The sequence below is a fragment of the Engystomops pustulosus genome, chromosome 9 (genome assembly GCF_040894005.1).
Source record: "Engystomops pustulosus chromosome 9, aEngPut4.maternal, whole genome shotgun sequence".
NCBI lineage: Eukaryota > Metazoa > Chordata > Amphibia > Anura > Leptodactylidae > Engystomops > Engystomops pustulosus.
In genome coordinates, this window is record NC_092419.1 from 84608082 (window position 1) to 84625372 (window position 17291).

At 40.2% G+C, this 17291-nt stretch overlaps 1 protein-coding gene across 5 annotated transcripts in view; it reads left to right on the forward strand.

The window, feature by feature from the left end:
• LOC140077921 (uncharacterized) overlaps window positions 1-17291 on the forward strand; it is a 54223-nt gene that overhangs the window by 12884 nt on the left and 24048 nt on the right. For 3 of the 5 annotated variants that reach the window (XM_072125543.1, XM_072125538.1, XM_072125540.1), the window contains exons 2-4: window positions 6989-7068; window positions 14482-14652; window positions 16088-16234. In XM_072125543.1, coding sequence (XP_071981644.1) covers window positions 6992-7068; window positions 14482-14652; window positions 16088-16234 — 395 coding nt within the window. In that variant the 5' untranslated portion in view covers window positions 6989-6991. Of the gene's footprint in view, window positions 1-1590; window positions 1759-5379; window positions 5579-6988; window positions 7069-14481; window positions 14653-16087; window positions 16235-17291 lie in introns of those variants that run through there. The other 2 variants (XM_072125541.1, XM_072125542.1) reach the window with 2 other exon arrangements.

Here is a 17291-nt window from a genome sequence, read left to right on the forward strand (position 1 = left end):
ATTGCAGGTTGTTACATTGTGAAGGAGCACTTCCCCCCTCCCAGTGTGTAGTTACTGCTGCTGAGATTAAAGGAAGTGAAGGGAGAAGGTGAGACAGAGACCAGCTACAACAGTGCTACAACAGCTGAGAAGTCCGAGCACTCAGGGCTTCTGTAACGGACACATAGCCCTTCAGACTCATTAGCATTATTATAAAAGATTGATTTTTGAAGGATGGAGGCCATAGATAAGAAGATTACCAGAGTCACATAGCCTGGGCCTATGAGTATGTGTTATGACTTTATCTGGTTTGACTTTGATGGTAAATTTTCTATAAAACCAAAGCTATAAGTATCATTACCCAATGTGGATGAACCGTTTTTCCCTCAGATGTGGGAGGATCTTGTGTTTACGTGAAAGTGACATTTAAAGACATCAGTACAAATCAACTATTGAAAATGGTCCAGAATTATTTGTATAACGTCTCTTATAAAATGCAAACCATAGTTATTAATGGGGTTGGACACTGGTAAATGGGGCGTGTCTTTGCTGTAAAAAGGGCGAGCTTAAAGCATGACACCAAAACAAAAAAAGTGCTGCAAAGATAGACCAGACAGTCATAATTCATCACAGGGAGTAAAGCTGGATGATTTGCTGTCAGGTCTACTATGATACTCAAACTTTTTGACAATATTGATAAATTTTCCCCACATTCTCTCAGTTAGTGCAGTTTTCTTTACAGAAACTGTGAAATACAATGTAAACAGAACTAATTTTGTAATCTCTTTCCTAACCCGTCTCTACCCTTGGGTTCAGTTAATTTGCCTACAGAAAAATCAATAAAGTACAACCAAACATACCAAAAACATAAATAATGGAAAGCCTTGCAGCTACAAACAACTGGAGGCAATATGCCCACAAGAAGAGATTTAATTTTGTTTTAACAGTCTTACTTTTGAGGGCTTCAAAAGCACTTGGAGATGCAGGGAACTTTTATGGCACAATCGTAGGGCACACAAGCACTGGGCATACCTGGGCAAGTGTCAGGACCCAGGGCTGCTGGGGGGATCCACATAAGGCTGTATCTAATAAATCCATAGTGGGTGAGTGGGGCTTTATATAAAATAACCCTGAGGGGATAATTTTCTATGATAAACTAAGAAATATTTTAGGGTATCAGGAGACTGTTTTAGTTTCTGAATTTTTAATGCCTCCACACGAGTTCACTGCAAAGGGGCCCACTGAGGCTCTGTCGCCCAGGGGCCTACTGAAACCTGGAGCCGGCCCTGAATACCATACATAAAGAACAATTGCATATGCTATGTATGCTTCTCAAGATAGCTCTAACCTCTCTCCAGCAGAAGGAAAATGATAGGGGGGGGGGGGGTGGCACACAGAAATACTGCTGTAGCTCTAAATATTTTAAGCTTCCTCTGTCTGACTCTCCAACTTCCCTCTAGATGCAGACAATATGTTTCCTCTAAACTGAAGCTTGCCTTACACATGTGATAGCATTCGGATGATAGCCAGGTTCTTCTATTTCTTTATAAATATACGCTGTTGGCTTGGCACTGTTTCCAAGGGGTAGAAGATGAAAGTGGCTACCATAAAGCATTGGCCATGCCGAGATCTTTTATTTCCTCATGTAGCACAGAGATACAGCAGAACTCTGTAGCTGCCCCCCATGACAGCTGAAGTCATTGACTGACCCCCTGCACTCAACACTATTATGATCATAAAAAGAATGGGGGCCTCTCGGCGGGAACGCGTCCAAGCATGGTGAGTACTGTATATTTCTTTATACCTTGGGTGACCTCAGAATATCCATTTAATATGTATAGCCAACCTAGGAAGCCCTTTCCCAATATGGATACCCAATGGTAAAACTAGTTACATTCATTCTTGTAATCTACACTTATTTCTATTTTCTGTGCATGACTTATTGGTTAGCCATATCGCCTAAGATGTTCACAGTATGTAGAGATTTGCTTTACAGCAGCTACATGAGCTGCCACATGACATGAGAGTCTAGAGATGCTCAGTGACGTGTGTGGTGTGTTCCAGATATGCGGGGAGAGGGAGTAAATGGGCTGAGTACATTACTTATTGTTAATGATGGATCCTATAACATAGAAATCCTGCCCACAATGAGATGACTTTTAGGGTCAGTATGGAAATTGACGCATTTTAGGATTTTTCTAAGAAAAATTAGGATGGACACTAAATAATCTTAACATTAAAGCTTTCTTCAAACGAAGACTTTCAAAGAAAGTCTATTTACTGATGGACATTTCTATTAAGTGTTTTTATCTTGTGTTGTATTAGACCAGCAATATTGGTTTGGGTGGGGTGTCATTGGATAGATTTATGAAAGATATTTGACACGTATATTATTAGTTTTTTTGATACAATGTATATTTCGCAAGATATTCCACCACTCTAATCTTTTTGTTACACCCTGTATTATTATTTGTTAATCCTGGATGACCCCTTTAATGTTGTGTTCATATGGTTTATGTTTGGTTGAGGATATGGTGACCATAGGACAACTTTCCAATTTGAATTAGGTAACAGCTGCCCTCTAAGTTCACTGCATTCAACTTTCAAGGATGTCAAGGACTGCACCTGTGATAGCCTTGCTGCAAAAGATTTCCTTCTAGCCCCATGTTGGTCTATATTTGATTTGTGTTCCCATGTACAGTGTCATATTTCAATTACATGGCTCACATCACTAAACCAAAACTCCATATGAAATTGAAGACATAAAAGGGTACAGTAAGTCCCCATAAACCTCTATGGACACATTTGGGCACATTTACTGATGCGATCCCCGTGTGCGTTGTCTCATGAGGATTTGGATCTTCCGTGATTCACATAGCTCATACGCCCAATTTCCTGCATGTGTCGCTTCCACCGCTGAGGTCCGCTGGAGTTCACCTTCTTCCCGGAGTGAGTGCTGATCTTGTGACACAATTTAGTTTTTAAATTCTGCGGTTTGTCCGGATCAGTCGGGTTGTACGACGTCCGCAACCCCCGACTTGTGTTGCATGCCAGTCGGCGCCAATGTGCCACAATTCGATCACGTGCGCCAAAAACCTGGGGCAATTCACGGCAAAATGGTAAAAAGTCGGGAAACCCAACAAAAATGCGTTGTGTGGACCCTTAGTAAATGTGCCCCATTATTACTGCTACATTTTATAGAGCTGCAAATCACTTGAGTACATGAAGCTTTAGGCCAAAGCAATTGTTCTCATTGTAACATAAATGATAAATGTTGCTTTAGTTTTTGCTACTTCATTTCCATTATTTTCGACAAAATATTAACATTGTAAAAGAGAAGCTCAGAAAGGACTATTGTTAGATATCTGCTGTATCAGCAGATCAGGATCCAGTAAGCAGATCACCAAAAGGTCACAAGCTCCAAAGAACCTAAAGCTCAGACGTTCCCATCCCACATTAAGTTTTACATAAAACTACTTTAAAAGTCCTACTGTTGATTTACTGTGGGAAATACGTTCTGAATTTCTCCTTGTTTTTCATAAGCTGCTATTAGATGTCAAAGTGACCGTCTCAGAGGTAAAGACAGGAATCTTTGTTTTACGTCATAATAAAGTCCAGAACAAAAAATACAGAAAAATATGTGTTTACATATACGGTATCCATTTTTGTAGTCTTGTAACACCAACTCTATCTAAATTGACGTAAAACATATGTGATTCATCTCTACGGAGGAGAACTGATAAACCATTTGTAGACATGACAGTCAACATTTCACTCACAGTCAATAAAAATGTTCTTCACGTCTCACATTCACTTTTAAAGTAAAGAGAATTATCTTCTGTTCTGTATTCAAGTTTACTATTAATACATTTGACTTTAGTTGGTAGAGTAGGAAAAAGATCAAGTATAACAAAAGAAGAAGTTAAGTATTATGGTTTGTTGTGAGCTAATGTCTCAATGTCAGGCAGCAGCCACTAAAGCAAGAAAGATGAGGTTGTAGAAAAAGATAGATAATACACATAATTCCAATGTATTATTACTCCATTACATCTCTTTTACGACTACATATCAAATGCGGGATTCAGTTTTGTTCTCTACAGTCTCAGATCAGGAGAATTATTGACTCATGGCTGGACCAGAAGTGACAGTGTCCAGTAGCTGAAGAGTCACAAAAGCCAAAACAGTGACTGATAGCCGTTGGCCATTGGCCAATGGGGTCAAGATGTGGCTACAGGAAAGAGAAGCCAGACAGTACATGGTGTTTTCCCATCCCCCAGTTGCCTTTTGTTATGGGTTATTCAGAAAACTTCTTTAAAGGGAACCTGTCAGCAGAAATTGACCTAATAAACCACTCACAATGTGTTGTCAAGCATATCATGTTTCTTTAATGGTTCGGTCTGTTGGCAGCAGCCAGAATATTTTGAAATGAAATGTAAAATGGTGGTATAAAGTCAGAGGCTTAGAGTTCAATAACAAAATCAAGTTCTACCAACCATAGAATGCCCCCTTTGCTGAAATTTATGATCCTGCATTCAGGAACTGGGTCGCCAAAAGTCGGGTGAATATTGTTTAATACAGCAGAGGAGGCGCTCTGAGGTGGAGAGAGCTTGACTTCAGTATTAAACCCTCTGTCTCCATGACTTTATTCAACTAATTTATATCTCAATGCAAAGTATACATTGAAGATCTTGCCACCCCACTGGAAGGTGTACATCTTCTTGACAACATTTTAGTAGTTGTTTATTAGGTCAATTTATGCTGACAGGTTCTCTTTAAATATGGTGTTTTATTGAACCATCGGATAAAGCGAGCTAGGGCAATATTCCATTTGTGCTAGAATTCATTCATAGTGTTGTGAGTAGGGGTGTCTATTTTGGTTTGGTACCTGAACCCAAAACCGAATTTGGGTTCATCCTTATTTGTGGAGCCTGAAAATATATGCAATGAGTCACCACTGACATTTTGTGTCAAAAACATGTTGTTGTATGCTGGGGGCTACATTTAGAGGACTCTCAGTCACTTTTTTGATAAAATACACTTATGGACTTTGTGTGTCTTCATTTTCTCACCAGTTAATACTTAGGTTTGTTGCTGAAAATACTCCATGGAACATTCTACATATGAGCGTACCTTTCAGGGTAATTGTTTTATTTTACGGGAAAATCTACAAGTACAGTGTAGTGATTAAAAATTAACTGGATGTTGCTTTAATCCATAAATGGGTTTGAAATGAACAATATTAGAAGTTTTTGTGCCAAGAAATACAGATCTGGAGCTGGCAGTTCACTGATGGATAATGCAGTTACAGCAGTCCAAGGAGAGGCAGGCGGGTAAACTCTGGGGTGTTGCCTTAGAAACATAACACAGAGACAGAGTTGTTGATGAAGTTGTCCAAATGACAGGTTTGAAGTTGAAGCCCAGTCAAAGCCAAAGTCCGTTACCCAATATGGCCTCACTGGAGGGAACAACTCCCAGTTTGGAATGACTTAATACAAAGTCGTAAATGTTAAAGAGAATGCATCTCCTGCATGATCTGAGAAGCCGACGGCTGAAACTATTTTGCTAGATTTACAAGTGGTTAACAAACTGGAAGTCTAGTGTATGAAACTACTTGTTTTTACTTGTACTGCCCAGCGTATAGTTACATACATTTGACAATACCATACATTTATCGAGCATTTACAAACTACCAGGATTACTTGTTTTTTTGTTAGTTGTTGCATGTTACTAAAATACATACATAGCTACATACATGCATACATACATGGATTACACATTACAGGGTTTCTTACCTATTTACAGGATACATATAATTTATGTATCAGTAGAAACAAGTTACGAACAAGGGCTACATAGGATATGCCGGTTACATCCAGGTATAGATGGTGGTGTTGGTGTCTGTGTCGGCCAGGCAGACGCTGTGTGCTGTTCTGATGGCGTCTGATTCCGGCGATATAGATATCTGATTACTGGCTACCAGCAGGGCTGCTCGCTACAGCATTCCGCCAGAATAGAGTAGGCACCATTCGGCTACCAAGTGGGGGGTTACTCCAGCATTTCAGCACCCAGGGACACAATGACCAGCGGTCTTGGCTGCCACAAACCGGTGCTCTGTTGCACCCAGTCGAGCGTCTCTAGCTGCTTGATGCTGTAGAAATCCCTAGATACCAGAATGGGATTATACAGCTGGGGAGTGTGGGGTTCAGTTTGTTCATTGCAGTTGTCCTGTTGGAGGGAGCTAGGTAGATTACAGGCCTTGTGGAGGGGCTTAGTGTGTCACTCTCCTCCACACCATCCCCCTTCATCCCCTGGGTGTGCAGGAGAGGAATAATGCAAGTGGAGACTGAGACACAGATGCACAGGCTGCTGCGAAAGCTACAAATAGAACGCTCAAATACATTGAGTGAATAAATCTTAGAGTGAATCATATTCACTTTATTGAAGACATCAACAGACAAATATTAAAAATACCCCATTAAATACATACAATATAAACAACAAAGAGCAAAAACATTAGACAGTCTGATAAAGTACATACAGAGCGAAGTACATACAGGCTGCTGCAACTGCTTCTCCCTCCCCCCGGGACTCACCACATGCTGCTGGCAGGGAGCCAGGTAATGTCAAATAAAGTTTCAAGTTTTGGCAGTATGCAGAATGCTGACATACACGTCCGTTGAGACGGCAACGGCTGCCCGGCGGCGGTTTCGCGCCGTACACAGGGAAAAGATAGAGCATGCTCTATCTGTTCTTTATGGAGAGGGGTCACCCCTCGTTCTCCAGCACACATCGGTTGGCCGCCTGCGACTGGACAGGCATATGGCTGTGTGAATGTACCCTTAGATTGTAATGAATTGCTTGTAGCCATGTGCTGTTTGTACACAGCCCTTTATTACTGTTTGGTAACCTGTGCAGGCTCTTTTATGTTGTGTTTTGTTATGTTTGCTAATAATATAACTTCCTCTAGCTTAAATGTTCTAACTATATTTCTAACCCTATCTTTTCACAGAAAATGAGGGCCTCAGTACAAAGACGTCGATCCTCTTCTGCCATAACCAGGGCTCTGGGCAGAACCAAGCCTCATTCCAGGTACAGTTTGCTAGAAACAGTGTCATGATTCTTCTTTAAAATGTACATCATATGACTCTTTATGAAATATCATTGAATAGCAGTCATACAGAACAAGTTATCTATATGTATATGTTATGTACATGGATATTTATTCACATTTCTAATGATTTATGTGATATAATAAACATTTAAAGGAAACCTACCACTTTAAAATGCCAATTATAACCCACACATACCTTGCACCAGCTTAGGGTGAGCTGATGCCGGAGCATATCTTCACTATTTGCAGAAACCTCCGTATTCAGTTTAAAACTGTTTTATTCTTTATATTCCAACCCCCCTTTGGCGCACCACGATATGTGCTCGGCGCACCATGCACGACACACTCATGCACAGGCACACTCGTGCCTGTGCAACTTCGCATGCGAAGCCGTCCAGGGTAAAAAATTGAAGTTGCTCAGGCGCGAGTGTGCCCGAGAGCTTGGTGGCGTCACCGTCTCTCCGACACCTCCTAATAAGACGCATGCACGTTCGCACGCATGGTGCGCCAAGCACATATCGTGTTGAGCCAAAGGGGGGTTGGAATATAAAGAATAAAACAGTTTTAAATGGAATACGGCGGTTTCTGCAAATAGTGAAGATATGCTCCGGCATCAGCTCACCCTGAGCTGGTGCAAGGTATTTGTGGGTTATAATTGGCATTTTAAAATGGTAGGTTTCCTTTAATGCTGTAAAGCTCTGAAATTATTCTGGATTATCCTCTATACAATGAGGTGATCCAACAGTGTGAAGTCAACTGAAAGCACAGCTGCCTTTACTTTTGGTGCAATCTTCTGTCTTCCTATTTTACCATGCAACGTCTACTTGAAATACGTTTTTTTTTTTTTTTACTTTATAAATTTTTATTTATAATTTAACATATACAAAGTATAAAGGTTACATTCCAGTTATGTATGTGTACATATTTTAACCAGATGGAAATAAAAAGAGCAATATTTATAAGATCACATAAAACGCCTATATTTGATAGCTATATTAGGCTATTTTTATTTTCCCCCTATATGTGGTACAGATAAAGAGTATTCATAAAGCAGCGGTTCTCAACCGCCGGTCCATAGCGCTTTCCTTACCCCTTACCCCTTTTTGTGGCCTGAACATAAGGAGGGGGCTGCAGTAAAGAGGCACTTTAAGGAGGGGATTAAAGAAAAGGGGAAATACTGAAAAGGAGGGATTATTAGGGGGTCTTCAAAAAGGGAGACCCCTTTTTATATAAGAAAGGGGCATCAGAAAAAAAGGGCACTGATAGGGAGCATTATAAGGTGGCAGCTTCAGGGAAGTGGCATTATAAAGGCGGCGGCTGCATGAAAAGAGTCATTATAAGAGGTCGGAAATGGTTGTAATATAGGTTGTGGTTAGGTACAGGATAAAGGCAGGGCACACCTTTTTTTTTTCAGGGACCCTAGGAGGGAGAAGTGCGTCCCCACCAATCCCTGGGAGAATATGTTCCTTGCAGCCAGTCCGTGGTTATTTCAAGTTCGGGGACCACTGATATCCAGCATGCTTCGTCATTTTCTAGATCTATTTCCTCATTCCTTCATCGCATCACACTCGTGAGTGTAGAAGGGGCCTTACTCTTAGGCAGCTTGATAAATCTCCCCCATTGTGTTGTGCTATTCTATTTCTTTCAATGTCAGAGCAGCAACAATCTACAGTAAATGACCGTTCCTAAAGATATAGTACAGATACAATCACTGCACACAATCTTCACCATCAGAAATGAACTCCTTTACAGCAATAGCTGGAAAAACACGTTTCTGGAGATCTAAGGTCTGGATATATTAGTGGAAGAGGACCCAGACTGGGACCCACATAAAGAATAAAAGCTACAGTATTTGGTTTATTTGGGAAATTGAGATAAAGCTTCGGACTAGAACTAGAGCTTTCCCTGGAGATTCCTGTACTATTCCATGTAATTAATGAGTTATGCAGTTAATCTTATCATTACATCATTATTCTACATAATGTTATTATGTGACCTGCTTTAGGCCTTTATCCAAAGAGTGACCTAACCAAGAATCTTACTGCTCTCCTCCCATAGAAAGCAAGCAGCTGAAAGTCTTCTTATTCTGTGTATCACTCGGCTTTTGTATAAATGGTTACTCATGGTGTTTATCAGAAGGTTAACAGTTTTATCATAAAACCAATAGTCAGACACATGATTTATATATCGTATTATCCAGTTTTGTGTTAGATTTACATGTTACATTGAAAATGGTTAGTTTCGTACAGGGAACCTGTCAGCAGACCTAATATACCACTAACAGTTTGTTGTGAAACAATCATGTTTCTTTTACTGCGCAATGTAGTGGCATCATCCAGAAAATCAACTTTGAAGTGCGTTCTATAAAGTCATTGAGACGGAGAGTTCAGCACTGAAGTCAAGCTCTCCCTGTAGAAGAGACAATCTGAGGTGGGGAGAGCTTGACTTCAGTGTTAAACTTTCCACCTCCATGGGGGTTATTTGCCTTTATTTTCATTCCTGTTTTTTCTTTTTTGAGACTTTTTTTTTGGCATATTGTAATTTTTCTCCTTTTTGGGGACATTTTGAATTGTCCGCCGGACATTTGTTTTTCATCAGTAAGATACATTTATGTTCTATTCCAGATGTGCTAAATGTCGAAAATGACATTTATAATTTCAAATTGTCTAAAATTTGCCACATTTTTTGGCCCCAAAAAACTCCAGATGAAAATGTACTTAAGGAAAACTTAGAAAGTCGAAAAAAGTGACTTGAGACATTTGTGCGACATTTTTGCAACATTTGTAACAAATGTCTCTAAAAGAGATCTGGAAAAGAAAAGGATTTAGCACAAGGAAAAAGTGAGATATTAAATAAATTACCAAAATAGCAGACAGAGAAAATAATAGCCAAAACAGAGATAAGATAAATGACCCCCCCCCTGAATGGTATGGATGATGTGTGTGGCCATGACCCTACATAACATAGCACTTTGTTCAGGTAGTTCCTTTTTTGGAACCCTTAATTAAAAAAGAAAATATTGTAGAGTCCACAACACCATTAATGCATGAAAGGCTGGTGCCTGAGTCATTCTTTTTCGAAGGGAACGCTATATAATAAAACTTGGAGACATGTAGTTCTGCATGCAACATTATTGAATTGGGCATTTCCGTTGGGTTTTCCGAATTTTACTGTTTTGCGCCGAATGCCCCAGGATTTTGGCGCACACGATCGGATTGTGGCACATTGGCGCCAGCTTGCATGCATCGGAAAACGGGGGCGTGGCCGTTAGAAAACCCGACGGATTCGGAAAAAACTGCGGTATTTTTAAAAAAAATTGTGTCACTTGACACGCACTTACAAGCACCAGGAAGAAGAAGATGAACTCCGACGGACCTTGGCGCAGCAGCAACACCTGGTGGATATCGGGCGCACGACCTTAGTGAATCCCGGCAGGACATGAATCCACTTCGGACAACGCACAGCCAGATCGCGAATGGACCGGGTAAGTAAATGCCACCAGGAGACATGTCTTCAGCAGAAGCATGGAGAACCAGTTGTGTTCAAGGACAGCTCAAGGTCATATGGTTGGAACTGAAGATAAGGTTACATTTATAAAATGTATAAAGGAGGCTGTTATTTTCCTGTTGTTTTAATATCACACTCTGAAGGATACAGCGCCCCAGGCATCCTGTTGGGTTTCCTGTAGAAATTCTGTTCTGATAGGATCTTCCTCATAATCTCTTGTTTATGCCAACTCTTATTTTAGAACAGAAGCAACATCTTAAATGTGCCCCGTTCCCCAGTGGAGCAAACAGTAGATATGGAAGACTGCCTGTTCTTTGTGCTGTTTTGTGCTTGTACCAATCTGGCGACCATTCCTTGAAAACGATTCCTACCTTTTCCGGCAAATTTCTTTGATACTGAGGCCTTTAACCTTTTGTTCTGATCTTCCAGTTTTTTCCAGATTTTGTGACTGTTCATTTTTGGAGATACTTATTCATGCAATGGAAAAATAGAGCAGGTTGTGCCAGGATTATAAGAAACTTCATTCTGCATCTTAAAATAGACATTGGATGGTGGATGAAAAGTATGTGTTAGCACAAGGAGAGTAAATATTAAAGGGAACCTGTCATCAGAAATTTGCTTAATAAACCACTATCAATATATTGCCAGGCAGCTGAACAGCTTTCTGGATGATGTTTCTTTTATGGCCCAGAAAATCTACTTTGAAATGAGATATAAATCGCATTTATGAAGTCAAGGAAGCGGAGAGTGTAACACTGAAGTCAAGCTCTCCCTGCTTAAAATGGCCTCTTTACTGTAAGTATGGTCCTGCGACCAGGGACTTCACTGATCAAGTCTGCTGAAGTCTGATGCATGATGTCAGTCACATGGGAGGAGGTGTTCAGAAGCAGGGGGAGCTTGACTTCCTTGTTGAACTCTCCACCTCCATGACTTTATACAGGCAGTCCCCGGGTTATGTACAAGATAGGTTCCGGAAGTTTTTTCTTAAGTTGAATTTGTATGTAAGTCAAAACTGTATATTTTATAATTGTAGATCCAGACTAAAAAGTTTTTGTCCCCAGTGACAATTGGAGTTTAAATTTTTTTTGCTGTAATGGGACCAATGATTATCAATAAAGCTTCATTACAGACACCTTACAGCTGATTATTGCAGTCTGGGATGATAGTAAAGCATCCAGAGAGCTTCCCCAGAGGTCAGAGGGGTCTGTCTGTAACTATGGGTCGTCTGTAAGTCAGGTGTCCTTAAGTAGGGGACCGCCTGTACAACCAATTAGCATCTCATTTCAAAGTTGATTTTCTGGATGATGCCACCGAGATTGTCCATGAAATAAACATCATCAAGAAGCTGCTCAGCTGCTCGGCAACATACTGGTAATGGTTTATTAGGCCAATTTCTGATGATAGGTTCCCTTTAATGATGTATACAAAAATAATTCTTGAAAATAGTTGATCAGTGAGGATGATATAATAGAATAAAATAAAATATTTATAGATAATATTACCCATTACAGGGGGATATATGTAAATGAAAGACTGTCTATGCTGCTCATAGCAACCAATCAGAGCAAATTTAATGCAGCCATTTAAAGCGAACCTGTCATCAATCTGGTTTAGACATTTCAACCTAGTGACGGGTTCCAATACCATTTCATCTCGAATTCCCAACTTGGTTTTATTATAAGCATTGCTAGTTTTATTCATTTATAAAAGCCTACCTGGCTCTCTGCCATGAAAGCCGTCCAAGTCATGTGTGAAGTCCAAATCTTCCCAGCTCTCCCCCTCCCATCTGTCTACGTCAACCAACTGCAATCATGCTCTTGAGCAGTCAGCTCCGGCTTCTAACAACACTCACAAAGTTATGAATACACAGCTCTCCAGGGCTGCTACCTACTGCTCTCTGCATGGTCAAAACTGCTGATAGATTCCCTGTATGATGAACCTATGTAAGTCTTAAATTATCCCATTATAATCTAAACTAATACATTATAAAAGAGGGCTACATTTACAGCAGCTTGCAATCTCTATAGACTGGACTGACAAGAGACACTCTAAACATTTATTACTACTATTCTCTAGTTGTATTTTTATTGTGTTTATCCAACGTTTCTCATAATAATTTGTTCAGAGGAAATCTCGAAGGACCTCATATAGGTGAAGCTAAGGGTCAGTGCTGAAGTTCGGGGTCTCTCCTTTCTGGACAAGGGCTGAGCTATTTATATGGATATGTTCATGATGTTGCCACTTTTGCCTTTGCAAGAGGCAGTGGGGCACATTTACTAAGGGTCCTGTGGCCACATTTCCGTCGGGTTTCGCTAATTTTTCCATTTCCGGGTTTTTGGTGCACGCGATTGGATTGTGGCGCATCGGCCCCGGCTTGCATGCGACTCAAATGGAGGGCGTGGACGTCAGACAACCCGACTGATTCAGACAAACCGCAGAATTTATAAACCAAATTTGTAAAAGCAGGACGTGGCGATGGGCTGTTTCACGCTTTTTCAAGCCAATGGTCAGTTATAGGTTCCGTGGGGGGATTTATCACAAGTTGACACATTGTGCACCACCATATGATGTACACTCCGTCCCTCCACCGCAGCGGATAGATCAGGAGGCTCAGGCCTCCTAATATATCTGCCAGCTGACTGCACTGGCATTGCATAACAGGGGCGGGTGAATATTTACTGCGATCTGCACAAGCCAACTCTGCTGCTCGGCACGTGGAGGTGTCATAATTGAGAAATAATTACAATTCCAGAAATCTGGCATAGAAGCCTTGATAAATCTCCCCCTTTGAATGCAGATTTCAATTAATGTAAGATTTGTTTTAATGAGGTCATTCAGTGATTATAGTATAAAGGAATGAATGGATTTGAATTCTGCATTCAACACAATGATGATTATATGTTTCTAATATTCTGCTTTTAGGATGGATATGCAGTATTGGTTGTATGGAGAATACTGAAGCTTTTTAAGACATTTGGAAACTTTCGTTTCAGAAATATACTTCTTCCATTTCAGTAGTTCTAAGTATTTCCGATCAGGACTCTAGAGGGGAATCTGTTCTTGATTACTATTAGTGTATGATGTGACAACACACAGATTCTCAGCCAGGAGACAAGGCACGCAGGCAATTGTTTCTTTTTGTATTTATATACAGGCGGTCCCCTACTTAAGGACACCCGACTTACAGACAACCCATAGTTACAGACGGACCCCTCTGCCCACTGTGACCTCTGGTGCAGCTCTCTGGATGCTTTACAATAGTCCCAGACTGCAATGATCAGCTGTAAAGTGTCTGTAATAAAGCTTTATTGATAATTCTTGGTCCAATTACACCAAAAATTTTGAAACTCCAATTGTCACTGGGGCAAAAGAAAAAAATCTGTCTAGAACTTCAATTATAAAATATACAGTTTCGACTTACATACAAATTCAACTTAAGAACAAACCTCCAGACCCTATCTTGTATGTAACCCGGGGACTGACTGTACTATATATACAGTATACTATACTTACATGCTGGTCTTATGTGTTATTTTTTTAAATGCAAATCTAAAATTAAATCAGTCAAAATAGAACACGTTTGTACAATTTGGTATACAACAGTCTCATAAGTTGAGTACGGCTGTATTAACGAGCAAAGAAAAAACTGCACCTCCTTCTGACTCCCTCTGCCGCTCAGGATTGACACTGACAGGCAGCTGTGTACATCTTTATATCCTACGTTTATGTAGCAAAGGCACAGGGAAAGCAGGGTTAGCACTCTGCCGGAAAGGAGGGAGCTGGGCTCTTTTTGTACATTTTACTTAACAAAATAACACCTTTTCCTATGACAAACTATTATTAATGTTGAGAACTCTCACTAATGTGCTGCACTGTTCTTCTAGGGATATCAGTCTGCTTCCGGCTCATTCTGGGAATGGACTTCTTCTGGGAGCGTTCTGTAGCCCAAGTAATATGTTCATCCTGAGAGAAAAAGTTCACCTATCAAGTGGATGGCAGACACAAGAGAGACATCTGTTCCTATTTAGTGACTCCCTCATTATCGCCAAGTCAAAGTGAGAACATCTGACGTGATTTGTATTGTCAATGAATCACACATAATTAGCACTCTTAATAAACCGCACTCTATAAAAAGAACAATCTGTGTGCACCCAATGTTTATTTTAGTCCTCAAGAACAGCTTTAGATTCAGACACTTGTTGCAATAAATTGTGAGCTGAAAAATAGGCATATCCTTAAATCAAACCTGCCACAGTGATACATCAAGAAGCATGTGTCCGACAGGGGCCTGTGCAGGTTTATTTCTACGTCAGGTCCTTCCTGGTGTAGAAATAAAGGCAGCAGGCGAATTTTCATATGCAACAACTGCCACGCCCCGCCCCTTCATGCCCCCCATGCATGGAGATGGCAGATAGGGGAAAATAATTGCAAGTGCTAGCAATAAGCTAAGCGTGGAAGCCCTGATAAATACCCCCCATAATCCTTATGGTTTAGTATCCCAAATTGCCCTTTTCAAGCTTTCCCTCTGGCAACTATAAAAAAAACTTTTTAACTAATTTAGAAACGAGTCTGTTCAATGAAGCCAAAGTAGTACTTATGGCACATGCGCCATGAATCAGGGTTGTAATATAGTGGCTTTGCTGCCTCACTGTTCAGCACCGAATTAAGTATATAGGTTTGTGGGGGTATTTTTGCAGGCACGGAGGGAAAAACTACTAGGCACTACTGGACATTAATGGTCCATAAAGACCTGTGAATGATTTAGTGTCCCACATTGCCCTAATAGGTTCCCTTTAAAGGGAACCTGTATTAGAAGACCCCTTTTCTGGCTCTCATGTTCACATAGAGAATAGTGTACTCATTGCCAAAGGGTTTTTATAGTAAAACTGGCTTTTTCCGAAAAAAAGATAAGCTAGATGAAAGATAACTTTTCTGTATACAGAGCTGTGTCCCTAGTCCCCTGGAAGTGGCCAGTAAGGAGTGAAAAGGGAAACCACTCTGTCATGCATCAATTTCAAATTTTAAAAACCTCCCATGTCCACCATACCACTCCCATCGCTTCTCCCCCCAGGACGTCATACATCGTCTGCCCCACTCCTCACTGGCCACTCCCAGGGGACTAGGGACACAGCTCTGCATACAGAAAGGTAAACTTTCATCTTACTTTACTTTTTTTCAGTAAAAGACAGTTTTATTAAAAAACTCTTTGGCAATGTGTACATTATTCTGTATGGAGACATGGGGAAGCCAGAAAAAGGTATTCTGATGACAGGTTCCTTTTAACGGTAACTTGTCACCATAAATATGTATTGTCATCTGCATGTTATAGAGCTGGAGAAGCCGAGTAGATTGATAGAAAGATATGTAGGAAAAGATTCAGTACGACTTTAAGCTTAAGAATTTAAATCTTTTTTGAATTGCCTGATGGATGATTTGTTTTGACTTGTTGATTGACAATCCATTTTTATGTCTTCCACGTTTTTTTCCAAGGTCTTCTAGTATGAAGCTTAAGAGGCAAATTCGTTTAAGCGAGATGTGGATCTCAACATCCCTGGGAGAAGTGTCTGAGAAAAAACACTGCCCCGAAGACTCTTTTGTAATTGGCTGGCCCACAACAAACTACGTTGTCTCATTTAGGTAAAGATATGTCAAACAGATAAGACATCACTGCCGTGTGAAGTAGAAGAGGCGCTCACCGGTGCACCAAGATTGCCTCAAACCAGCTAAATAGGGGGTCAACACAATAATAGGCGATCAATAAAAACTTGACCGTGTGAATTGCAAATGGCCTTTTTTCATTAGTATAAAACCTATAGTGCCCCAAAACCCTTGGGGATGAACCAAACAAGGACTGCAATTGAAAATATTAAAAAGTATATCTTTATTAATACAATACTTAATACTTAAAAAGTACATATAAACCACAAGTGGTAAGACACAGATAAAGAAGGAATCCCAGACTTCACACGGAAATAGATCAATGCACAAAATGTAACTAAAGTGCATCTAGGGTAAGATACAATATATAATAATTATGACTGGTTGGAAAATACCAACCACTAGAAAGTGACTAATTTGGTAATTAAAAGTACATATTACATAAACTATGTGGGCCCAACAACAGAGGTGGTATTATGACTAATGGATCAATTTCCCATGAGATACAAGATCTTACCCATGTTCAAATCATGTAACAATGCCGCTGCCTGGGATACCTCCATCCCCAACGCGTGTTTCAACTAAAAATAGCCTTTGTCTTTTTCATAAGTGTAAAAAAATATCACTCTTCTATAATGTTATTGTGTCCTTGAATTAGTTTTTGTGCAGTACCACTTTATGGTGCCACCTATTCTGCACCGTGACAGGTTTCTGTTCCGATCAACATAAAATGAATAGAACATTGCATTTGAATCTTTTGCAATTATCTGGATTTCTGCAAAAGCAAACACACTCAAACTAAACCAAAAACAGGCAAACACTTTGGCTGTTATGATTTTCTTGCGTAACATTCGTAGCTAAGGGGAAAAAAACTGAGTGAGCTTTTGAATTTACATTCTACTAGACCCACATTTGGAAGCAATCACTTCTGTCAAGTGTTTTTTGTTGCTGCAAACAATAATTTACATAAATTTTGAAAAGGAATTTTGGACTATTCCATTTGCAAATGTTTTTCACTATATCAGTATTTCAAGGA